We start from the raw sequence: 27,220 nt of genomic DNA, 5'->3' as shown, positions 1-27,220 counted from the left end.
TATAGATGTAAAAAGGTCCAAGTGGTCTCAATGGTCAAGGGTCTAAGCTGTCTCATCTATCTGAAGGGTGTAAATGGTCTAAAGTGGCTTTGGGGTCTTTTGGGTCCTCAGGGACTTTTGGGTCTTCGGGGACTTTTGGGTCATCTGGGTTATCGAGGTATTTTGGGTCTTTAGGGGTCTCAATGGGTCTTCAACGGGCAAAGGGCTCTCAGCAGTCGAAAGCGTCAAAACGTACGTTCCAATAGTACGTAATTAATCGACGTACTGTACGTGTGTGAAGTCAAGGTGCAACTGATGTTCAAACGAGGAAGTAATTACCGACGTTAAAACAGTACATAATTAATAGAAAACTATAAATACATTGTATAAACAAATATTGTATATTATGCAGCTAAAACTGTGTCCTGGGACTTATGACTCACCCATCACATATACATTTATATCTTCCGTTTCTACCCTCCCCTATAATCTCTGTGTTTCTCTCTCTTTCTCGCTCTCTGTCTGTCTCTTTCAGCCCCACAGGAAGGATTACATTGGGTGGTTTGCCATTGTCCTCACAGAAGTAGTCAGAGTTGAAATTTGGAATTTATTTAGAATGCCGGTGATGACTCACCAACTGTTCATGAAAGGCACCGTGGGATCTTTAACATCACTAAGTAATCCCAGCAGATGGGACACCTGGCTGTACATTCATGCGAGGGATGATGCACCGTGTGTTCTAACACCATATCTGTGAAGCACCATCTTACAGTTCATAGTCAAATCGAGCGGGAATCAAACCAAGATTAGACAGCTCAAAGCTAAGTGCGCCACCTCCACACCATTCTATCTAATGAGCACTGAATAGGTGTTCTTTTAAAAGTTATTACCTCCGCCACCGAAGGTGAAGGAGGTTATGTTTTCACCCCTTTCTGTCTGTCTGTCTGCGTCTGTTTGTCTGTTTGCGTACAGGATATCTCAAAAAGCTGTGGACGGATCCGGATGGAATTTTGTGGACAGGTTGGGTGTGTGAAAAGGACGAACTGATTAGATTTTGGTGAAGATCCGGATCCGGATCCGACTATTTGAAGTTCTCAAGTGATTCTTCACCATTAAGAGATAGGGCCAAAAACGATATAGTACTGTATAGCATGATATTTCAAAAATGTATTGGGCACGATACGTTCTCGTGGATCAGGCATTACGTGGTGGAGGTATGTGCTCAACCGAATGCCCTTCCAGTTTACAATGTGAAGCAGTCATGGGATTTATCACTTTGACTTGGCAAGAAAATGTTTTCACAAAACCATTTTCATATTGTTGGAATTGCTGTGCAGAGAATCAGTGATTACTCATTCATGCTGACATACTCCAGTTAAGTACAGCAGATTAAAACCTTCTTGGATAATGTGAACGATAACAGTCAGATAACAGTCACAGAATGTGCAAGGTGAAATGAGAAGTGAAATTGCAAAGTAAAAACTTTGAAGTGCTAGAAAAGCAACAACTTGTGAGATCACCTGGTTGTTATGTTGCTACAAACTCTGTGTTACTTTTAACAAATGAGGAAACATTGCCGAGGAGCGCATTCTTTCAGCAAAGATGGCACTTTCAAAATGACGTAATCTGCCCCCAAATGCTGGGTGTGCATGCACAGATATCCCAGGAAGCTTTCTTTAATTTTTATTTTGTATACCTTGTCGAGGCTCGTGTGAGAGTTAACACACAACGCACAGCAAGGGGGCATGAGATAAGAGGGGCGGGAGTGGGAAGGAGAAAACAGTGGGGAACAGAGACATTCGGAGATCTGTGGAAGGGAGAGGGAGGTGGCGGGGAACATGGGGAATACAAGATGGACATTACAGGGACTTTCAGGAAGGAAAGCAGGGAATTTGAAGGGGGTGGGTTTGGGTGGATTATCGGGGGTAGAAAAGATCGAGGCTTTGGATGGGGGACGATAAGAGGTGGTGGTGAACAGCTGTTTTGAAGGCCTGGAGGGAAGAATGGGATTGAATAGAGTGAGGGAGTTTATTCCAAAGGCGGGGAAAAAGAGGAATGAAAGAGTGAAGGTGAGCAGTGATTCGTAATTTTGGTAGTTGTACCAGAAGGGGGTTGTTGGCGGACCTTGAGCGCCCTGCGGAAATGTGGTGGGGACAAATCGCAGAGAGAGCAGGGGGGCGAGGCTAGAGAGGAGACGGTAGAAGACAGAAAGACCTCTAACCAACCTGCGGTGATTGAGTGAGAGGCCCAAAGACTCAGCCTCATTGCGGGAGATGCCAATGATCCGAAATGCCTTGGTTTCCACAGAGTGAAGCCAAGAAAGGTGGGAGGTAGGAGCACCAGCCCAGAGGGGAGAGCAGTACTCCATCAGTCTGTGGATGAAAGCTTTGTATGTGGTCAGGAGCTCAGGTGGGCCGAGGAAGGACCTTGCACGACGGAGGATTCCCAGTCAGCGACTGGCTTTGGAGGCGAGGTCTGAAATGTGGCTTTCCCAGGAAAGGTCATGGCAGATAGTGAGACCCAGAAGCTTGAAAGAAAGGACTTCTTCCAGAGGATTGTTGAGAAAGTGGATGGGGGGGTTTTCTAAACGGTCCTTTCGGAGAGACATGGTGAGAGTGTGTGATTTGTCCGGATTGAAACAAATGTTCCACGTGTTGGACCAGTTTGTGATTTTATCCAGATCTGCAGTGATCGAAGAAGCTGCTGCTTGCCAGTCTGGGGGATTACCGATGGTACGGCAGAGGGTGGAGTTATCAGCAAAGAGATATAGAGGATTTTCCAGAGAGTCGGAGAGATCATTGATGAAAACCAGAAAAAGAACAGGGCCCAGAACGCTACCTTGAAGAACTCTTGCCTGGACAGGAAGAGGGGAGCTGAAGAGTTTGTGGTGAAGTAAAATGTATTATGCATCTGGAATAAGGATTTTCCCTGGAATGGCTCACCAACCTTCTGAAATAAGCCAAAAATACTTGGAAACGTACATGAGAGAAAGGGCTGTGCATCTGCACAACTACAGACTTGGAGAACTTTCTCAGCTCACCGAACGGGCATATGCTCGGACTGCAAACTCCCGACCATCCAGAGCAAGGCCAGAGCAGAGGGACGTGTGTTACACAACCACACCCCGCAGATCACTACTAGTGAATGGACTGTGCATCCGGATTAGGTTCTTCTGAGCACCGATGGGAAGGACATATCTGGAGCTTGTGCATGTTCAGGGTAAGTTTAAAATCATGATATTTACTATTAATCATGTTGGGAGTAGTGTTGGGGGTGGGGGGGGGGTGCTACAGGACTGAATGTTATAAATATACTTTGTTTGGTTCTGGGGCGATGAGATAAATTATACAAATTTTTGTATTTATTGCTAAAAGTTGAAGACGAACCCATCACCTCTCAATCAAAGATATTTGGGTGACTCAGATTTGCATTCAGGAACACAACACTTATGGTCAACCATCGTGAAATTGCCATTCTTTCATTGAAATATTGAAGATTATGTTTAAAAGACCATTTTATTTGCAGATTTCGGGCTAGCAATGGCAGGTTAAAACTTAAAAGTGCTCGGTGAGCAGAACCAACACAAACTCTTCCCCAAAGTAGTTTGTAATTCATGTTAATTTGTTCATGACACCACACCATTTCATTAAACAGTTGTCCCATGTGCTCTCCTATCATGTGATCATAACATTTTTTTTCTTATGTTAGGTTAAACATTTGGCAGCAATAGTCGCTGCTTGTGCACACAGAGTGGAAACCTGTGAGCTGGTGGAGAATAGGCCATGCTTTTGAAAGAAAACGATGCTTGGACTTCATGGCCTATCTCGAGGGATGGTTATCTCTACAATGAAACATCCCAACTTTGAAATTACCAACGAGACGGTTTGCTTATTTTACATTGATCTAAAGCTCATGCTGGAGGTTGCACATGAATCACATCAAGAAGGACATCAGTAGACATTGTACACATAAGGTATCTGTGATTTGAATCTGGTTTCCTTGTACTATGACCCAGGGATTCAGATCAAAACACTATAACAGGCAAACCCATCGTTTTGCAGGTGAATCAAATCATTTAATATCAAACTACAAAGGAAAGTTGCCACCATAGGTGAAACTCAAGCTACATGTTTATAGCTTCTATCCCTGTGTACGAAAGTAGATTGTGTTTCATCTAAATCAGTGGTTCTTCGCACCCCTTCCCCTCTCCCACATCCACTTACCTCCCACGAGCAATCTCTGACCCAACGACCTCACGCCCCACCCTCTTGATGTTTAATTGGAGTCTGCATATTATTACAGTTCATTAAATGTGATATCAACATAAGAATGATACATAGATATCTTACACTTACAATTTTATTCAATAATCCATATGCAACCAGCTGTTGTGCAGAACGATGAAGAAGATATTCGCAGAGGTAGCACAAGCAGGTACTCATGAATGAAATGGATTATACTGGCTCTTTTTACTTACATTTCACATCACAATAATAACTACATCGGCCACAGACAAACAACATACAGAGACGGAGGTGATGGTAAATATGAAACAAGGAAACATACATACCTTCGGCTGGTGAAGGTAACAAAACAGACTTACCCGTATTACATTTACAGTTCTAATTGTTAACCCACATATGGCCAGCTGTTGTGTAACACAACAATATGAACATTAAGACGTATCACAAGCAAGAACTTTATAAAATAAATAATCGTCCCAATCTCTTCACATTGAAGAACCGAAGCACATCTTAAACATTAAAGAACCACATAAGACACGTTTGATACCTGGGTAAACAAGTGGATTCCACACAAACATTGAGCTCACACACACACACACACACACACACACACACACACACACACACACACACACACACACACACACACACACACACACACACACACACACACACACACACACACACACACGACTATATGTGCACTTTTGCAGAGCAAGTCCTTCATGCCAGCATTTTCCACAGACCCCTCATGTCCCCCTTTTCCCCCCTCCCCACCCAATTTAAGAACCACTGATCGAGATGATTCACCACTAAAAGGTAAAACACCACATTACAACAGTTGCTTCATATCATGCCTGCCCCATGACACTTCTAACAGTCGATTTTACTTTTGAGGGATAGTTTGATGCAAATGAAATGGAGACCAAGAACAATTATGTTACTTTTCTACCTGCAAACGATGAAGGAAGTCCTCAAGAGAGTTCAAGGGTTACTTCGGGGTGAGCATTTAGATCATGATCAGCCGTGCGTACTGCACACCCAAAGGACTTGAGGGTTGGTTTTTGAATGTTAATGTTTACTTCGCTAAGTTCATTGTGCATCTTACAAAACATTCACGTGTCTGTGTGTGTGTGTGTGTGTGTGTGTGTGTGTGTGTGTGTGTGTGTGTGTGTGTGTGTGTGTTTGTGTGTATATATATATATATATATATATATATATATATATATATATATATATATATATATATATATATATATATATATATATATAGAACGTGTGTGTGTGTCTGTGTGTTTATAGAACGTGTGTGTGTGTGTGTGTGTGTGTGTGTGTGTGTGTGTGTGTGTGTGTGTGTGTGTGTGTGTGTGTGTGTGTGTGTGTGTGTGTGTGTGTGTGTGTGTGTGTGTGTGTGTGTGTCATACTTTTGGTGTCTATTAATTCCGTATGTATATTCATTAATTCACCTCCGCCATCGAAGATCGGAGGTTACTGTTTTCACCCCTTTCTGTTTGTTTGTTATCTTGCCAAATGCAGAGCGTTTTGCAAGATCTGTTTTTTCGTCGGTTTGTTTGTGTATTTATTTTTTTGTTACAATTGATTTTCAAGTTTCAACTAGCTCTGTAGATCACAGTTTTCGTGCAATCGCTCTCAAACTTGACATTGTTATGGCTGTGGAAATTCGCAAACCACCATAAAGGACCCTCAGGTGAGATATCTTCATAGGTACATGTGTAGTTTTTTTTTTTTTTTTTTTTTTTTTTTTTTTTTTTTTTTTTTTTTTTTTTTTGTATACCTTGGTCGAGGCTCGTATGAGAGCTAACACACAACTCACAGCAAGGAGGCATGAGACAAGAGGGGCGGGAGTGGAAGGGACAAAACATTGGGGAACAGACACAGGTGAACTGTGGAAGGGAGAGGGATGGGGATGGGACGGGGAACATGGCGAGGGGAAGATGGACATTAAAGGGACTTTCAGGAAGGAAAGCAGGAGAATTGAAGGAAGTGGGCTTGGGTGGATTATCGGGGGTAGAAAAGATCGAGGATTTGGATGGGGGAAGATAAGAGGTGGTGGTGAACAGCTGTTTTGAAAGCCTGAAGGGAAGAATGGGAAAGAATAGAGTGAGGAAGTTTATTCCAAAGGCGGGAAAAAAGAGGAATGAAAGAGTAGTTAGCCCAAACCCGATGTATGGAGGGAATTTATGTGATCCATCCTGGCTGCGACGTTTTAAGGAAGGCGTTTTTCTTTTTCTATCTTTTATTTCAAACACACAACATTTCAACAACCACGCCATCCCCATCACAGCGCCAACCACACTGCAACCACGCCACCGCCACCATCTACGCTACCACATCTTCGCCACTACGTCGGCTTCCGAACGGCAAACAAAGGCGCAAAGGAGGGAACTGCGAGGATGCGCAGGTTTTCCCGCCTGTTTCTCCCGTTTGAGTTCTCCACGCTCGGTGTGGGGGAGGTGCGATCCGAGCCGGGGGTCAAAGGTGAGAAAAGGTGGGGGCCTCTTTTTGGGGGAATAATTATCTGGCCCAGAGCCAAAAACTGACTCCCCCGGCCCCCGCACGGAGCAGGGTGGAGGGAAAGCGTGAGGGAACGCCCTTTTCAGGAACCCTCTCGAAGGAAGGTGGAGCCGGGAACGGGGCGGGGTGAAGGGCGGAGCCCCGCGCGATAAAAGACGGACATGGGCGGGCGCGCGAGAGCTTCCTCTTTCGCCTCTTCCTCTTTCGCCTCTTCCTCTTGAGCGCTTCCACTTCCGCCTCTTCTTGGTCGTCTTGGCTGGTGGTCTAGTTGGTCTTCGGGAGGAGGTCCTGCGCCCGCGACTTGGTGAGCGGCCCTGTCACAAAGGCACGGACGGGAGACGCAGCAGTGCCCGTTGCGAGGTGGACCTGTGCGTCTGGACGGGGAGTGCCGGAGAGTGTTCGCCGGCCACGAGAGAGGTCGGGGCCAGGCGTGACCACGCTGACGGTCGCGGGAGAGGGACTCACCAGACACAAAAGGGAAGTCGCGACTTCTTTCTTTCTTTTCTTTGGGGTTTTGGTGTGAATGTCCGTGGGTGGCGCCAGTCTGGCTAAAGTAGAACTGTTTAAGTGTTGCCGTGTGTACGCGTATTCGGTCGTAGCTCTGCATCGTTTCTTTTGTTTTAATTGCTTTATGTGCATTTTGATTCTGTATGGCTGTATATACGAGCTTGTCTGTGTGTGTGTGAATAAAACGCTTGCTTGTTGACTGTTCCCGCTCTGCTTCGTCTCTTTTTCTTTTTATTGACCCTCCATCTTGCATCACGGAAAGGGGTTCGTAGTGGGTGCAAAATCCCAGTAATTAATCGGAACCGTCAAGGCCGATGATAACACCGCTCGGTTATCACTGTAGCACGGAACGGACCGCTTAAGCGGTTCGTGTCCGGAGTCGGCCTGTGGCGTGGTACGATCGCCCGGTCGACCATTCGTGCAGGTACTTAGGTAGATAGAATTTGGTGAGCAACCCTATCCTGCGCGGGTGGGCAATTGGCACGATCGTGGTGAGGTTAAACCCCCACCCGTGACTAGCTCCCGGCGTAGTTCCGAGAGGGTCACGACAGAATTGTCCGTCCGGTGGGCGACGTGCCACGATTCGAGTTACACGGCCGTCCGCACGCCGGAGGGCGCGAATTCGCAACAATATGTATACTCGTGAGCGCAATAGCTTTCGACACACAAAATGTTGAAGGTCAAGGTCAAAGGTCAAGGTCACCAGAAGATCAAACATCAAAATCAACGAAACCCTTAACTTTTGAGTAATTTTTATCACATCATCTCCAAACTTGGTGGATATATAGTATATCGATAGGTGCTCAGCTGATTAGTTTTTGGTGGCGATCGGCATTGACCTTCATGGTTAGCGCCTAAGGTCGAAGTTGACGATCATGAAGGTCATTTTTAAATCTTTGACTAACAATATCGAGTAGTACCTCAAATTGAAGCCCAAGAAGAGTGCTTTTCAGATATAGCTATAATTTGACGACAGAATATTTTGCTGACGTCATTGACGATATAAATATTTTTGTTTTTGGCAAGATAACCTTCAGCCTCTGGCTGAGGTTCGGGCTAGTTTGTTTGGTTGTTTGTTTGTGAACAGTATTACGGAAAAACTCCTTGACGGATTTCGACGAAACTTGGTGGAGGGATTAGGTATGGTCCAAGGATCATGCCATTAGATTTTGGACTTGGTCCAAAATCCAATATGGCCGCTATGGCGGTCATTTTGAAAAAATATTTGAATTTTTGTTTTTGCATTTCTACATGTTTTAAGTGATTTCCAACCCCCCCCCCCGCCGCCCCCAAAAAAATGTTAGAGAAAAAAAAATTTGCAACTTTTTTTTGCATTTCTACATGTTTTAAGTGATTTCCAACCCCCCCCCCACCGACCCCCCAAAAAATGAGAGAAAAAAAATTTTGAAACTTTTTTTTCAACAAAATTTCGATGTTTTTTTGCATTTCTACATGTTAGTAGTGATTTCCAACAAAAAAACATGCCAAAATTATAATTGCGGCTGATTTTGGAACTTCAGGTGGATATACCCACGTAAAATCAATTTCTGTCTCAAGGAATCGAGTTATGACGAATGAATTGAGTATGTAAAAGTTAAAAGTAAAAGGGAAAGTTGCAAACTATACCTCTGTGAGCACTGTTGACGTCAAATTGAATGAATAGGATATCAGGTTCACTTGAGTGACCTAGCAGTATTGGCGGCGGAGGTTTTGCACTCTACCGAGTGCTCCCCCTCGAGTTAAGTACTGTTGTAATGTACCTTTTGACTGCCGAAATCCCTTCGACCTTTGAAGAGCCTTAAGACCCCGAAAAAACCGGGTGATGGCTTTGCAGTTATGGTGGCTGGCTCGAGATATTTGGGTCTTGAGTTCGAGCCCCATTTTCAGCTGAATTAACATCAGGTGGGGTTGACAGCCTGTTATCCTTCCAAGGTCGGCAAAATGAGTACCAGTGTACTGGTGTGGGGGCACATCATCAACGGCACAGCCGCACCCCAACAAAATGACAGCTATCCAGCAGCCAAGCTGCCATACGCAAGAATAAGAAAACTCCGAAAGACCCCAAAGACTGAGGACCCTTAAGATCCTGAGGGCCCAAAACATCCAGAAGACCCCGAGACCTAAAAGACCCAGGTGACACAAAAGTCCCCGAGGACCCAAAAGACCCAGAGGACCCAAAAGAAGCAAAACTTCCAGAGGACCCACACGAGACCCAAAAGACCTCAAGGACTCAGATTTTGCAAAATACCCAAAACACCCAGAAGACCTAAAAGACTTCTCTGACCAACAACCCAAAATTCCTGAAGACTGAAAAGACCCAGATGACCCAAAAGTCACACAGAAGCCAAAATACCCCAAAGTTCCTGAGGACCCAAAAGTCCTCAAGGACCCAAAAGACCCTGAGGACCTAAAATACCTAAAAGTCCACGAGGACCCAAAAGACCAATACAAACCAAAAGTTCCTGAAGACTCAAAAGACCCAGAAGACCCCGAGAGCACAAAATACTCCAAAGACCCGTACAACCCCTAGGACCCAAAATACCCCGAAGACCCTGTAGACTCTTCAAGACTCGACTATAAATGGATGAGGTGTGTGTGTGTGTGTGAGGCATGTTTTTTGTGGAGTTCCACCAGAGCGTTCTGATGAGGAATGTGATACACCAAAATGATCGTCATGACCTCCTGAGTTGATTTGGCGAATTAACGACAAAAAAAATCCGTTTCAATTCCCATATTTTAAACTGGCAAAATTAAGGTATATAAAGCAACTTAATTGGTCCTTCCACTATCGCATGGCATTCTAATTACAAAATGAATAACAAGAACAATGATAACATTGTAAGAAAGTATACATTAATTAAAACTAATAATATTTACAACAATAAGAAGAATAGTAGTATAATATGGCAATAATAATAACGAACGTATAAACTCCGCCCTGGCCCAAGCACATCTGGGCTTGGTGAAAGGCAAGTTAATGCTGAAGCAGTACAGCAGGCAGGTATGCTCCAATGCTGTGAAGACTAATGGAAATTTGGTCCAATGGAAAACGGGCCCACTAGTTCCTGTGAATGAACAACATTGATATGGTGGTTCTATCTGTAACCCTCGTTAGTCATTAATTCATCTGGCTGCTGGCATTATCAAGGTCGTTAAGAACCATCTTTGGCCTAATAATCAAGAGGTAGCATATTAGAATTTTGCCATGGTACCAACAAATGATGGCCTTCTCTTTTATAAAGGCACCAAGAGATAGTCTATCAGTGAATGTTCGTTGGTAGAACAGCCAGTTTAACATCCCCTCCAAAGGACGGTTCACTCTGATGCAATGGACATGAATCGCTTGTAGTGAGGTTAAATTCCTTCTTGAATCAAACAGACTAGATAACGACAGAGGTGTGTTGACCACTTTTCAGTTATGCTGCAATCCTACAAAGCATAATCGTTTCAAAAGTGTTTTATTTCTCATTCCATGACATGTGTAAATGACTGTGACTGGCACATGCAGTGTACGTACCACCAATACCAGGATGATAGAACATTGATAAATGTAGTCGATGGGCTTGCTTGTCACTCTTTTTAACCAGCACCTAGAAAACAAATAACACCAACAGCATAAGCACACTTTTCTAGAATATATATATATATATATATATATATATATATATATATATATATATATATATATATATATATATATATATATATATATATATATATATATGTTATCCCTATGTCGTAAGAGGCGACCAGGGTTGCGTCAGGAAGGGCATCCGGCGTAAAACATGTGCCAAATCACTATGCGGATCATACGGATGATCCGCTGTGGCGAATCCTAACGGGAGCAGCCGAAGGAAGAAGAAGAAGATATATATATATATATATATATATATATATATATATATATATATATATATATATATATATATATATATATATATATATATATATATATTGTTACGGCTGTGGAAATTCGCATTACACCATAAAGGGCCCTCAGGTGAGATATCTCTGTAAGTACTTGTGTAGTTAGCTCAAACCCGTTGTATAAAGTTGTCAAACCCATAAACTCAAACCCGAATTTATGTGATTCATCCAGGCTGCAACGCTTTGAGTTCGCCATTTTTTCTTTTCTGTCGTTATTTTGAACCAACCACGTCTCAATCGCCATCACACAACAATCACCTTAACCACCACGCCAGCCATCGTCACCAACTACAACCACGCTCCAACCTGCAGACAACAACCACAATGCCAACCCTCCACCACCTTCGCCTTTACCTTCACGAATTCATCCCACATCATTGCTTCCACGGCCATTCCCGCACCACCTGTGAACACTGAACGTCGGGCTGTCTCGGGCCCGTTCGGCGATTGGGGCCGAACGCACCGAGCCGCGAGCGCGAATGGCGGCCTTTCCAAGGGGAAAATTCGGATCAGAAACGCTTCACGCCCACTTCTCCTCCGTCCAATGAGCAAGCGCGAGGCGGCTTGGCCCCGCCTCCAGGCACGTGTAGGCGAATTCCGGCTATGCAAATTTTAGGATCAGGAGAGGTTCACACCCATTTTTACCCGACCAATGGCTGACCGGGGGGGCGGCGTGGCCCCGCCTCCGATCGCGTTCTGATCCTAAAATTTGCATATTGGCTGCTCCTACCGCCTATAAAAAGGCGAGCGCAAGGCGAATTGAAGAGAGTTGGGTTTTGGAGTTGCTTGGAGAGTGTCGTCGAGAGGTTGCTCTTGGGGGACAAGGAGCGTTGCGTTGGCGGAGTTGAGTGAGCGCGGTGGAACTGCAAGCAAGGGAGCTCGGGTCCGAGGCAAGAAGGACGGCGGTCGGCGACGAGGTTGCGGTGTGGGGGATCGCTCGTCTCGTCGCGGGACCCAAGCCAGCCAGCCATTCCCCTCCCCCAGGGATCAACAAATCCCCCTTTCCCCCGTGCTGAGATAGTGCAAAAGGGGGCCCCGTTCCCACCCCACCCCAAACGCCGTGCCAACGAAACCTGCCAAGGGGCACGGAGTCGGGGCACAGCGGCGCGGCCACATTTGCGGCTTGCCCGCCAATGCGTCACGAGGACGCGGGTAAGACCTCCCCGGTCTCGTGGACCTGACCGCTCCTCCAGGTCACGCGCACATTTGGCCTACGGGCCTGTCTGCCTCCTTGTCTGTGAGGGTGGCTCCTTTCCTTTGCTTTTGTGTGAATGTGTGTTGGCGCCGTCTGTGAAGTAAAACTGTATAAGTGTTGCCGTGTGTGCGTGTAGTCGGTTTTAACTGCTTTTCTACTTGCATTTGCTTTTTGTGTATGGCTGTATATACGTGCTTTCCGTGTGTCGCATAATAAAGTGCTTGCATGTTGAACTGTGCCCGTTTCGCTTTGTCTTTTCTCTATTGACTCTCCATCCTGCTTCACGTAAGGGGTTCATAGTGGGTGCAACATCCCGGTAATTAATCTGAACCGTCCAGGTCGACGATAACGCCGCTCGGTTATCCCGATAGTACGGAATGGGCCGCCCAAGCGGCTCGTGTCCGGAGTCAACCTGCGGCGAGGTACGATCGCCCGGTTTACCATCCGCGTGGGTACTTAGGTAGGTCGAGTTTGGCGAACAACCCTATCCTCCGCGGGTGGCCGATTGGCACGATTGTGGTGAGGTCGAAAGGCCCACCCGTGACTAGCTCCCGGCGTTGGTCCGAGAGGGTCACGACAGAATTGTCCGTCCGGTGGGTGACATGCGCGATTCGAGTTACGTGGCCGTCCGCACGCCGGCGGGCGCGAATTCGCAACAATATATATATATATACATATATATATATATACATATATACATATATATACATATATATATACATATATACATATATATACATATATACATATATATATATATATACATATATACATATATACATATATATACATATATACATATATACATATATATATATATATATATACATATATACATATATATATACATATATACATATATATATATATATATATATATATATATATATATATATATATATATATATATATATATATATATATATATGGACAGCTGTCTTTTATGCAGATAACGAGTTCAAACAGGTGCAGTTAATAGAGGTAATGAGTGGAGAATGGGAGGGCTTCTTCACGACAAAACTAACAGGTCTGTGAGAGCCGGAATTCTTACTGGTTGGTCGGTGATCAAATACTTATTTCATGCAATAAAATGCAAATAAATAATTTAAAAATCATACAATGTGATTTTCAGGATTTTTGTTTTGGATTCCATCTTTCACAGTTGAAGTGTACCGATGATAAAAATTACAGACCTCTACATGCTTTGTAAGTGGGAAAACCTGCAAAATCGGCAGTGTATCAAATACTTGTTCTCCCCACTGTATATATTTCTATATATACTGTATATTGTTACGAATTTGGAAGTTTACTGCACTCAACATACAAGTCCTATAGATCAGTTAAATCAGTAAGTACGTGTTGCCAGTTGGGGTCCCGTCCCTGGTCTAATGGGTAATTAAATGTTCATGCGCTGTGGAGTTATTTTGACAGTTAGCGTTTTTCTTTTATATTTTTCCACCAACATGAACTACAACAACAGCTGCGGACCACTCCAGCTCCAAATAAAACGACGACGAAAAACCCTCTGCTCCCGGCATTCTCCACGCTCACGAGGGGAAGGGTTATGCCCCCACCCACCGATTCGCTTGGCGGGGCACCAAGTAGAGGAAAGGTCGAGCCGCCCGAGAAACCCTCTGCTCCCGGCATTCTACGCGCACTAACTTGGGGAAGGGTCATGCCCCCACCCACCGATTCGCTTGGCAGGGCGCCAAGTCGGGAAAATGTCAAACCGCACCCGAGAATGAATCATGCTTGAGGATCCCCGCCCGAGAATGATCCATGCCTGAGTGAGCCACACCTGAGAACGAATCACGCCTGAGCGAGCGTGCCGGAGAGGATAAAAAGGAACAGAGAATCCTCGCCGAGAGCGTCTTCTTCCTCCTCCTCCACCCGATGATCAAGAGCTTGGGCTTCAGAGACACCATCCACCACCAGAGCCGCAAGGGTGTGCGCCGTATCTCAGAGGAATATGGAGGAAAGGTTTTGACTGCGAGAACGAGCGTCGAGCAGAGTTGAGGGGGCTGATCGCGGCTCGCCGGTGTCTGGGTTCGGCTCACCTCTCGCTGGGGCCCGGGTAGACTCAACGCGAAGACCACACAAGGTGGACAGGTCCGAGGCAGAATCTGGTCTTCAGTTCGTCCTTTCCATCCGGGCTGGAGGCCTCAATAAAGACCATTTTGGTCCGATTATTTTGGGTGTGTGCGTATGCGTGTTTGTGGCGCCAGTCTGCTAAGTAATGAATTGTTAAGTGCCTTGCTGTACATATGTGGTTATTAATATTCAGATAACTCTGCTCTTCTGTGTTCCCCTCCCTGCCTATTGTTAAATAAACAGCCCCATTTGTGAAATGTATCCGCTCGTTCGTGTCCTTTCCTCCATTGGCTTAGCGTGCTGCATGTTGGAAAATTAGCAAGGCCGTTGTTCCGCCGTAAGAGGACATTTGGGACCAACGGATCTCGGTGACCACCCGCTCGGGTCGCACATGGTTCAAGAACGCTAGTGTCTCGTTCCGTATGGGTGCCGTCGAGGGTGTGGAGACTCGGTAAATCGCTGCGTGGTTATCTAGGTATTTTGAAAATTGGCAAATAACTCTGTACCACGTGGTAGAAATATTGACACTTCACGGTCCGATAAGGAACCCGTACTTTTCGGAGTTTTCTGAAGAAGTACGATCTAAATTCCAGGTGATCGGCGGAGCCGACTCTACTGCTCCATCTAGCGATCGTGCTCGCAGTCGATACCCGGCTCCGCAACAATATACACACACACTAAAATATATAAATATACATATGTATATAAATATATATGTAAATAAATAAATAAATATATATACATGCAAATAAATACACATATATATGCATATAAATACACACACACACATATATATATATATATATATATATATATATATATATATATATATATATATATATATATATATATATATATATATATATATATATATACATATATGTGCATAAATACACACACATATATGTATATATATGCATAAATACACACACATATATGTATATATGGCGGTTTTGGAGCGACGAGAGGTCTCCTTCGGGGCTCCCTGCTGACGTTCTCAAAGTTAAGTTTCCGGTTATTATTTGTCCCGTTTTAACTGTTTAATTTTCTCACCTACATGTTACTGTGTGTTCCTAGTTCGGTTTTGTTTCAAAAATCGTGCTATTTTGTGAGTATTTTTGTCGACGTTCTTACCTGGTGTTTGAGGCCTACCGGTTCCACTCGGTGTTCGATCGTTTTTTTGTTTGTTTGTTTGTTTTTTCTCCCCATTACCTTCAATTTCTATCCTCCCCATTACGTTCAATTTTCATCCTCCCCACTTTCCAAACATCCCCCATTCTCCCAACTAATCTCTTTCTTATCTCAAAAAATAAAAATAAAAAAAAATAAAAAAATATACACCCAACAACAATAACAACAACACGCTCACCTTCTCCCGATTCTGCTTCTTCTTCTTCCTCTTAACTTCCTCCTCGTCTTCTTCCTCGATTTTTTTCTACACTTCCATGACCTAATCTGTTGAACTCTCTCATACATTAATATTAACAACAAAAACGATCTTATAATGCTTCATCTTCCTCTCTCACACATGTGGTACTCTTTACTGTTTCACAATGCACTACTCTTCTGCTATTTTAACAGACTGCTCTCATTTCGACCTCTCCTTCATTCCTTGCCTAAAAAATCCAACTATTACAGCGCTTCTCTCCATTCTCTGAATTTGCCTTCATTGCATCCATCAAGAATTGTGTTAAATGGCATCTCTGACCTAAAACTTTTAAAAACCACAGTTTGCCATGGATGTTCGCTTTCCATCAACCATTCTTTTTTTCCAACTTCAGTGCCAACTCACCCCCCTCACCCCTCACTCTCACTCTCAAAGCAACGATCCCACTCTTCTCCCTCCAAGCCTCCCTCTCACCTCTCTCAAAAATTCCCCCCTCACCTAAGTTGCCCCCCTCTCATCCACCAAGCTGCCTCCCTCCACTGCCCTCTCACCTCCATCTCTTCACTCCACCTCCTCAAATCCTCAACTGCCTTCTTCCTTGTCTCTTGTCCCCCCTCTCCCCCAGCACCACAGAGCCTTTTCTCCTCCTCATTCGGCCCCTCCCCTCGCTATTCTGCAATACCCCACACTCTTTCAACAACCCTCCTTACCTCCCCCCCTCGTCCCTTGTCCTACCCTCCCCCTCCACCTCCTGCACCCAAAGCCTCCTCCCCTACCTCTTCATTAAAAGTGTGGACCTCAAATATCCGGGGCCTTCGCTCAAACCTTTCAGATCTTTCCATACAGGTTGCCACTGACAAACCAGACATTATCTGCCTAACAGAAACTTTCCTCTCCCAAGACGTGTCTGACTCCCAAGTATCTATCCCCGGTTAATCCCTCTTACGGTATGACAGACCTGAGCTTCGTCCTGGTGGAGGTGTTGCTCTCTTCATCAAAGACTCTATTCCTCACTCTCCATGCACTGCTCTCACTCCCCCACACCCCCAAGAATACCTCTGGCTTCGGCTTCCCTCCACTCCCACCTCATGTTTATATGTGTACTGTACCGTCCACCGAACAGTGATGACTCCATCTACACCTCACTATCCGAAAACATGGACCATCTTCTATCTTCTCATCCAAACTCTCTCTTCCTCTTATGTGGTGACTTCAACTGTCATCACGCCAGTTGGCGAGGTGTGGGTACCTCTCTCACCTGCCATGGCACCTCAGCAAAAGCTTTCTACAACTCATTGGGACTGACTCAATCGGTCAACTTCCCGACCCGGATCTCAACCAATGGCACTCCATCTCTTCTGGATCTGATTTTGACAAATTTCCCTGACAATATCTGCTGCTCTTCCTTCGCTCCAATTGGTTCTTCTGACCACGTCCTTGTTAAAGTGGACATCTCTCTGGCTGTTATCAGAGAACCACCTCACCGCCGTCGAGTCTGGCATTTCACTCAAGCCGACTGGCAGGGTCTCCGAGCAGCCATCAAACTTACAGACTGGTCTCCTATCACTACTTTCTCAAACATCAACTCATCCTGGGAATTCTTTCAAAGAAACTTGCTCTCCCTCATGCACAGATTTATCCCCTCTCGTGTTCAGTTGTCCTACCCTTCCTCCCGCCCTTGGTTTACTGAAGCTTGTGGCGAGGCAGTTGTCCTGAAACAACTTGCCTTTGCCTCATGGAAAGCAAACCCAACTGAGGGCGATCTCAGTTCTTTCCACAAAGCTCGGAACAAGTGTGTCTCTACCCTCAGGAGAGCCAGAAAACAACATATTTCTCATCTCAAGTCTGAACTCTCAAACCTCTCTCCCTCCTCAAAATCCTGGTGGCGTTTAATCAAATCTGTTTCTGGTGTATGTTCCCCTTCCATCCCCTCCCTTACCTCAAATGGCCGCACTGCTGATTCCACACGTGATAAAGCTGAATGTCTAAACTCGGTGTTTGCAGCTAAATCTTGTGTCCTAAACCCATCACTATCTCTACCCACTTTACCCAGTCGCACCCAACTGTCCCTGGACTCTGTATCCTTTTCTCCTGACAAGGTGGAGAGCTTGCTTTCAAACCTCGAGTCAGATTCTGCAACCGGTCCAGACGGCATCAGCCCACGTGTTCTCAAAGCCTGCTCTTCTGCTCTCGCTCACCCTCTCTCTGTTCTATTCACCCTCTCATTTGCCCAAGGTCATCTGCCATCTGCTTGGAAATCTGCTAGCATCACTGCCCTGCATAAAAAGGTGCAAAAACAGATCCCTGTAACTACAGACCAATCAGCCTTCTCCCAATCATCAGCAAGGTTATGGAATCCATCATCGCTTCAGACATGAAATCCTTCCTCTTCTCCAATGGCTTGATTTCCAATCATCAATTTGGTTTCAGACAAGGTCACTCTACCCTGGATATGCTGCTTCTGCTCTCCCATCAATGGATGGAGGTCCTCAATGCCAGACAGGAAATCCGAGCCGTATCCCTGGACATATCACGTGCTTTTGACACAGTCTGGCACCCTGCACTACTCACCAAACTCTCTTCCCATGGTATTCAAGGCCATCTCCACTCATGGCTCGCAGACTTCCTCTCCTGTCGCAGTCAACGTGTAGCCCTAAATGGAGTTCTTTCATCCCCTCTTCCTGTGCAGGCTGGAGTTCCTCAAGGTAGCGTTCTGGGCCCTGTTCTTTTTCTGGTTTTCATCAATGATCTCTCGGACTCTCTGGAAAATCCTCTATTTCTCTTTGCCGACGACTCCACCCTCTGCCGTACCATCTGTCATCCCTCAGACCGGCAAGCAGCAGCTTCTTCGCTCACTGCAGATCTGGATAAAATCACAAACTGGTCCAACACGTGGAACATGTCTTTCAATCCAGACAAATCTCACACTCTCACTATGTCTCTTCGAAAGGACCGTTTAGAAAACCCCCCATCCACTTTCTCAACAATCCTCTGGAAGAAGTCTTTTCTTTCAAGCTTCTGGGTCTCACTATCTGCCATGACCTTTCCTGGGAAAGTCACATTTCCAACCTCGCCTCAAAAGCCAGTCGCCGACTGGGAATCCTCCGTCGTGCAAAGTCCTTCCTCGGCCCTCTTGAGCTCCTGACCACTTACAAAGCTTTTGTCCGTAGCCTGATGGAGTACTGCTCTCCCTTCTGGGCTGGTGCCCCTGCCTCCCACATTTCTCGGCTTCACGCTGTCGAAACCAGGGCATTTAAGATCATCGGCATCTCCCGCAATGAAGCTGAGTCTTTGGGCCTCTCACTCGATCACCGCAGGTTGGTCGGTGGTCTTTCTGTCTTCTACCGACTCCTCTCCAGCCTTGCCCCCCCTGCTCTCTCTGCGATTTGTCCCCACCACATTTCCACAGGGCGCTCAAGGTCCGCCAACAACCCCCTTCTGGTAAAACTACCAAAATCACTGCTCATCTTCACTCTTTCATTCCTCTTTTTTCCCGCCTTTGCAATAAACTTCCTCACTCTATTTTTTCCCATTCTTCCCTCCAGGCTTTCAAAACAGCTGTTCACCACCACCTCTTATCTTCCCCCATCCAAATCCTCGATCTTTTCTACCCCCGATAATCCACCCAAGCCCACTTCCTTCAATTCCCCTGCTTTCCTTCCTGAAAGTCCCTGTAATGTCCATCTTCTCTTCGCCATGTTCCCCGTCCCATCCCCATCCCTCTCCCTTCCACAGTTCACCTAATGTGTCTATTCCCCACTGTTTTGTCCCTTCCACTCCCACCCCTCTTGTCCCATGCCTCCTTGCTGTGAGTTGTGCGTTCGCTCTCATACGAGCCTCGACCAAGGTATACAAAAAAAAAATATATATATATATATATATATATATATATATATATATATATATATGTATATATATATATATATATGTATATATGTATATATATATATATATATATATATATATATATATATATATATATATATATATATATATATATATATATATATATATATGTATGTATATAAATATATATATATATATATTTATATACATATATATATATATATATATATATATATATATATATATATATATATATGTATATATATATATTTATAAATATATTTATATACATACATATATTTATATATATATATATATATATATATATATATATATATTTATATACATATATATATATATATATATATTTATATACATATATATATATATATATATATATATATATATATATATATATATATATATATATTACGAATTCTGGCCCGTCCGGCGTGCGATCGGCCATGTAACTCGAATCGTGACGTGTCGCCCACCGGAACGGACAGTTCTGTCGTGACCCTCCTGGAACTACCGCCAGGAGCCAGTCACGGGTGGGGGTTTAACCTCACCACGATCGTGCCAATTTCCCACCCGCGCAGGATAGGGTTGCTCGCCAAATTTGACCTACCTAAAGGCCCGGTCACACCTTGACGTTTTAGCCAACGTATGCCGATTTTTGAATTTTTTTTCTAAAACGCTGGCACACGTTGAATACGTTATGGGTAAGTTTTGATAACATTGAGAGCACGCTGAAAAACACTGCCATACGTCGTTGTACGTTGGCTTTAAACGTTGTACTTTTCGGTTGTCCTCAAATTTTTTCATGCTTGAAATTTCACGACTTATGCCGGCGTATGACTCACACGTTCCGCTACGCTGGCCACAAGTTGTATGCATGGTCTGCGATCGTTGACAGACGTCAACACATGCTACTTGTAAGTTAATCATAAGTTGAGACACCCCGAGGTAATGTTTCGCGTACCCGAAACTTATTTCTAACCTATGATTAACGTGTTGTTGGCACGTTACGCGATCGTTGCCACACATCGACAGACGTTACTTTTAAGTTACTCATAGGCTGAAAGACGTCGGTATAATGGATCGTCCTTGCGTCAGCGTCCACGGCCAGGACACTTATTTGCAGCATTCTTCAAACTTTTCTTCGGCATGACGAGGATGTTCACACTTCGATGTCTAGCTTGGCTATGATTCCAATTGTCCATCGGCAGCGTCTATTTAAAATAGTCGAGTTTGAGCGTTTTAACACGTTCAGAAGAAACGCTTCAAATTTCAAAACCTCAGCGTCAAAAAACAAAGGCGAGTGACAGCAATTTAAATCGTTCATTGTAAACAATGAAAATAGCAGAGTGGTACCGTTTAAAAGTCGTTGAGTGTAAAAAAAAATCCAATTGTTGAGCGCAAGCGTCTACTTTCAATAGTGGAGATGCAGCCATTTAAGTCGTTGAGTGGCAGCCTATGAACCTACCCGTGGACACGCGGACGCAAGGACGATCCATCATAACCCACACCCTCCCCCTCACACTCACCTACTACTGCCAACATGAACAAACTACTACTAATACTAATACTAATACTGATACTGATACTGATACTGTTACTGCTGACATGGACATCGACTCAAAAAGGACTCGAAAACACTGTTGGGTTCCCCTTTTATGAGCAGCATTTTTATATACCAATTCCCAAAACCGCTGGGAACACGTCTTTATATGGCAGTTGTAAGCTAGAAACACGTTCATTTATTTTTTTTTTTGTCGACCGGAAGACGTCATTGGAATACGTCTACATACGTCGATGTGTGTTGGGACTACGTAAAGAATTGGTTCAAAGCACGTCAAACATAAGTTAGAAATAAGTTTCGCGTAAAAAAGACATTACCGCGACGTGTTTCGACTTATGAGTAGCTTATAAGTAGCCTTTGTGGACGTGTGTAAGCATCCACATATCGTGTGTAAAACTTATCCCCATCGCATGCGGAACGTGTGTCATACGCCGAGTACGTCGTAAAATTTTGAACATGTTTAAAATTTCTTGACGTACTCTACTTACTACGACGTATGATAGCGTACTTTAGCGTTGTACTCACGTATACCAAACTTACTCATACCGTATTTGACGTGCCCCAACGTTTTAGACACATTTTTCTTAGGTCGGCATACGCTGGCAAGATCGCCAAGGTGTGACCGCGATGTTGACACTTCCATTTCTACGGCAGTTATGATTCGAATCGTTGTGCGTCAGCCTTTTAATAGGCTACGTCACGACATTGTCGGCGATGCGTGCAACGCGCTATGCCGAAGTTAGACTATCGTTGGGCATCGGTTGTGTAGGCCGACAACAGGTTCAGCATTCGTTGGTATAAGTTATCTATAACACAACGAAACGTTCTGTGTCCATTACTAATATGTTATGCATACGACCAACTCGTTATGAATACGTCCGAATCTTAAAAAAAAAAACATCAAAAGTTCAACGTCAGCCAGCGTTTTACATACATTTTAATACGTTGCCATCGCTGGCTAAAACGTCAAGGTGTGACCGGGCCTTAAGTACCTGCGCGAGTGGTCGACCGGGCGATCGTACCACGCCGCAGGTCAACTTCGGACACGAACCGCTTAAGTGGCTCGTTCCGTGCTGCAGGGATAACCGAGCAGAGTTATCGTCAACTCGACAGTTCAGATTACTTATCGGGTGTTTCAACCCACTACCAATCCCTTACGTGATGCAAGATGGAACTTTCACGGAGGAAAGGACGCAATGAAACGGGAAACAGTTCAACAAGCAAGCACTTTGTTTCACACACACAACACACGCACGTAAGGCAGTAATGCAATATGCAGCAAAAGCAAAATGCAACAAAAGCAAAAGCACTACTACCGGCTATAATTATTTACAACACTTAAAGAATTATACTTGTCGGGACTCGGCGCCACATCATTCATTCAAAATAAACAGGAAAGACCTCCCCATAGGCAGGGAGGTAGACGGGGTCCGTGGACCAAATGTGCGTGGAACCTGGAGGAGCGGCCAGGTCCACGAGACCGAAAAGGTCTTACCCACATCCTCGTGATGTGATGGCGGGCAAGCCGCAATGCAGCGCAGCTGCGCCCCGACTCCATGCCCCTGGCATGGTTGGTGAGCCCTCTCCGGCGTGCTCCATGCAAGCACGGTTTGGTTGGCACCACGGTTAGGGTGGGGAATGAACGGGGCCACTGGCACTATCTCAGCGTGGATGGGGTGGGGGGGGGGAATTGTTGATGCTCAGGGTCGAGCAAGGGGAATGGCTGGCTGGCTTGGTCGCTTGTGAAAGCGAAGGTGGCTCGATTCCAGGGACGAGACGACACCAACGACCAGCGACGAGACGACACCAACAACGAGAAAAGCGACCCCCACATGACTACGAGTTCCACACAGACTCGTGTCTTTTATAGACAGGGGGAGGAGCCTGTATGCAGATTTTAGGATCAAAACGCGATTGGAGGCGGGGCCACGCCACCCTCTGTTCAGCCATTGGTGTGGCAAAAAGGGGCGTGAGCCTCTTTTGATCCGAATTCCTTCCTGAGAGGAATTCGCATTCATCGCGCTTGGAGGCAGGGCCACACCGCCCAACGCTCGCCCATTGGACGGAGGAAAAGGGGCGTGAAGCCTTCCTGATCCGAATTTCTCTCCCGTAAAGAATCTACATTCATCGCGCTTGGAGGCGGGGCCACACCGCCCGACGCTCGCCCATTGGACGGAGGAAAAGGGGCGTGAAGCCTTCCTGATCCGAATTTCTCTCCCATAAAGGCATTCATTGCACTCGCGGCTTGCTGCGTTCGGCAGCAATCACCGAACGGCTTCGGACAGTACGACGTTCGGTGTTGACTGGTGGTGGGGTCGATGGTTGTGGAAGGAGAAAGGCGAAGGTGGTGGGGGGTTTGCTGTGGTGGTTTGGTGGTTGGCGGGCGTCGTTTGGGAATGGCGGTGAAGCGATGTTTGCGGGATGGAGTTGTGGAGGTAAAGAGGCAAAGGTGGTGGTGTTTGAGTTGTTGGTGGCTTAATGATCCAAAATAACGATAGAGAAAGAAAAATGGCTAACTCAAAGCGTCGCAGCCTGGATGAATCACACATATTCCCTCTAAACAACAGGTGTGGGCTAACTACACATGAACTTATCGATACATCTCACCTGAGGACCCTTTATGGTGAATTGCGAATTTCCACAGCCGTAACAATATATATATATATATATATATATATATATATATATATATATATATATATATATTTATATATATATATATATATATATATATATATTTATAAATATACATATATTGTTATGAATCTGGCAGCCATGTGCACACAGCAACCAGGTCCTATAGATCAGTTATATCGGTAAGTACGTGTTTCTAGTTAGGGTCCCGTCCCTGGTCTAATGGGAATTAAATGTTCGTGCGCTGCAGAGTTCTTTTGATAGTTAGAATTTTTACATCACTGACAACAACGCCCATCTTCGCATTCACGACAACAACACTCTGCTCACAGCATTCGCGAGCGCGTGCGTGGGCGGGGTTTAACATGAGCATGGCGTCCCTTTGGCCAAACGGCAAGGAGCGGGCGTCTCACCCGCCCCATCTCCCACTCAGCACCATCGCCATTACGCACGTGGCCGGAGGTGAGGAGGTGGGCGGAGTAACAAACGCCTCCGATCAGGACTCCACCCAGAAGGGTGGGAGTTGCCCCGCCTACCATGGGCCTGTCCAATGAGGGACGGCCAGCGAATCGCGCGATGCAACCGTCCAATCAGGAGGCGAGTTACCTCAGAGTAGATGCTTCACCCCCGCGAGGGGGAGGGATAAGAAAGGTCGTGAGCTGCTTGTGAAAGAGAGAGAAGTTGGTTGGTTCCTGCTGGTTGAGTTCATGGCTCCTGGTCGAAGATCGTGCTGATCGGAGTTGGCGTTCGTCCTGGTTGGTGTTCGTGTTCATGGTGCTCAGGTCGCCGGTCGGCATTCGCGGATGGCCAAGCCGCTCCTTGGATTCTAGAGGCATGGGTTCGTGTCCCACCGAGGCGGGTTGTGTGGGAGCGAGCGAGGATCCCGTTTCCTTCCACGGAATCCGAGCTCCACAAGCGCAGGTCGGTGAAGACCGCACAACGCAGAGAGGTACCAACCAGACCTTGACCCTCAGCTCGCCTTCCCTCTCGAGCTGAAGGGCCGAATAAAGACCATTGAGGTCCATTCATTTTGGGTGTGCATGTCTGTGTGTGGGCCTGTCTTGTCCAAGTAGAATTGTTAAGTGCTTTTGTTGTACATTATTTGCATTTCCTATAGTCGCGATAACTCTACTCTTTGTGTGTTCCCTTCCCCCCATTGGAAAATAAATACCCCTATTGTTGAATGTATCAGCTCGTTTCTGTGATTCTTTCATTGGCTTAGCATGGTGCGTGTTGGGAAATTGGGAAGTGGCAACTTGTGCATTTGGTCCGACGGGTCTTGGTAACCATCCGCTCGGGTTACGCACGGTTCGAGCATGATAACGGCTCATTCCGCTCGAGGCCTGCCGAGGGTGTGAATTCCCCGGTAGCTTTGCCGCGTGGATACTTAGGTATATTGAAGTTGGCAAATAAACCTATTCTACACGGCCGAATTATTGGCGATTCACGGTCCTGTAAGGGACCCATGCCTTTCGGAGTTCTCCGGGAAGCACGATCTCGATTCCGGGTGTTTGGTGGAGCCGACTCTACTGCTCCACCTCGCGGTCATGCTCGCTGCCGACACTCGGCCCCACAACAATATATATATATATATATATATATATATATATATATATATATATATATATATATATATATATACATACATACATACATACATACATACATACATATATATATATATATATATATATATATATATATATATTGTTACGGTTGTGGAAATTCACAGAGCACCCTACAGGTCCTTGAGATCAGTTATGCCGATAAGTCTGTGTTCAGATAGATTTCCCCACCGATGTTTAATGGGCAATTATTCGTGTGCAGGGCTGTGAATCTTCAGTTAGCCGTTATTCTTTTGCTATCGTTATTTTGGAACAACCACATCTCCACAACGCCAACCACGACATCTCCTCGCCAACTCCTCAACAGCATCTCATCAAACCTCTCCACAACGAAAACATCGCTCTCATCAACTATCTCCACAACGACCACCATGACATCCCCTCACCACCTCCGCCACAACAAACATCGCCTCACCTTCATCTTCACGAACGCCGCCATCTTGTTACCGGCAACAGCGTCCTGAACGAACAACATCTTTGCCACCAGATGCGGGGACACCTTCGTTGGGGCGAGGGTCGATGATTTCACCCACGTCTGCTCTCTCCGAGCTTCGCGACAATTCGGATCAAAAGATCAAAAGGGGCGGAGCCAGCGGGGGGTCAGAGGTGAGAGATCGGAGATCAAACCTCGCCTCACAGATCCAATATAAGGACGCGCAGAGACGCCAAGGGCAGAGTTGTGCGGAGCCGCATTGAGAGCTGGGTCAGTCTGGAGTCTGGAGCTGGAGAGAGTGGAGGAGACTGGAGCTCGGAGCGCGGCCTGCCTTGCCGTGCCGAACAGTGGGTCGCTGGAGAGAGGCCGGAGAGGAGTCGCCAACCAGCGGCATAACGGTCCGAGGTGATCGGGCCCCGGGACAGTCCAAACGGCGCTGATGAACGGGCGGGCTCTTAAGAGAGCATCAACTCTGAAAGAGCAAAGGCTCGTTCGTTCCTCTGAGGCGTTGTCGACTAGGCCCGATCGACTGGGCCGCACGACGAGGCCTGGGCCGAGCCGCAGTCACACCAGCTGCCGTGTGGACGGGACGACGAGGAGCGCCCAGCGAGTCGCCCCGAAGGCGACAGGTAACCAACGCGGTCTCTCGGAGTTTTGCGGTCTACACAGCTCCGTGACTTATAAAGACCCACGAGGTCCAGTTCTGCCCCCTTGCCTTTTCTGGGGTTTTTCTTTGCATGAATGATGTGGCGCCAAGTCCGTTAAGTAAAACTGTTAAGTGCATGTGTGTACATAATAAAGAGATGGTTGTAGTTCTTGGTCTTGCTCATGTTCTGTCCCATACGTGCATTGGTTGCATGCATGACTGCATGATTGCATACGTGCATTGGTTGTATACATGACTGCATGATTGCATTTGTGCATTGGTTGACTGCATGATTGCATACGTGCATTGGTTGTATACATGACTGCATGATTGCATATGTGCATTGGTTGCAAACATGACTGCATGACTGCTTGCGGGTGTGAAATAAATGTCATGGTTTAAATGTTCACCCGTTCGTTGCGTCCTTTCCCTCATTGAACTGGGATAATTGAGTTCGGAATATAGCTGGCTTTTTAATAGCCGATAAAAGAATCGGGTCCAACAGGGCTTCGCGATAATACCCTGCTCGGTTATCACAAAATGGAGCGAGCTGCTTAAGCGGCTCGTTCCCAAGCAGGCTCCGTTGAGG

The 27,220-nt window shown here is 45.7% G+C and overlaps 1 protein-coding gene across 15 annotated transcripts in view; it reads right to left on the bottom strand.

The window, feature by feature from the left end:
• The window catches only part of LOC147028422 (corticotropin-releasing hormone receptor 2-like), a 262,752-nt gene that overhangs the window by 45,494 nt on the left and 190,038 nt on the right, over positions 1 to 27,220 (bottom strand). For all 15 annotated transcript variants that reach the window (XM_085878795.1, XM_085878796.1, XM_085878793.1 and 12 more), the window contains one exon: positions 10,783 to 10,855. In XM_085878795.1, coding sequence (XP_085734921.1) covers positions 10,783 to 10,855 — 73 coding nt within the window. The remainder of the gene's footprint in view (positions 1 to 10,782; positions 10,856 to 27,220) is intronic.

Source organism: Eptatretus burgeri, chromosome 4, assembly GCF_056783735.1.
Source record: "Eptatretus burgeri isolate ZD-2024b chromosome 4, Ebu_testis_v1, whole genome shotgun sequence".
NCBI classification, from domain to species: Eukaryota; Metazoa; Chordata; class Myxini; order Myxiniformes; family Myxinidae; genus Eptatretus; species Eptatretus burgeri.
This window is presented reverse-complemented; position numbering and strand designations above follow the sequence as displayed.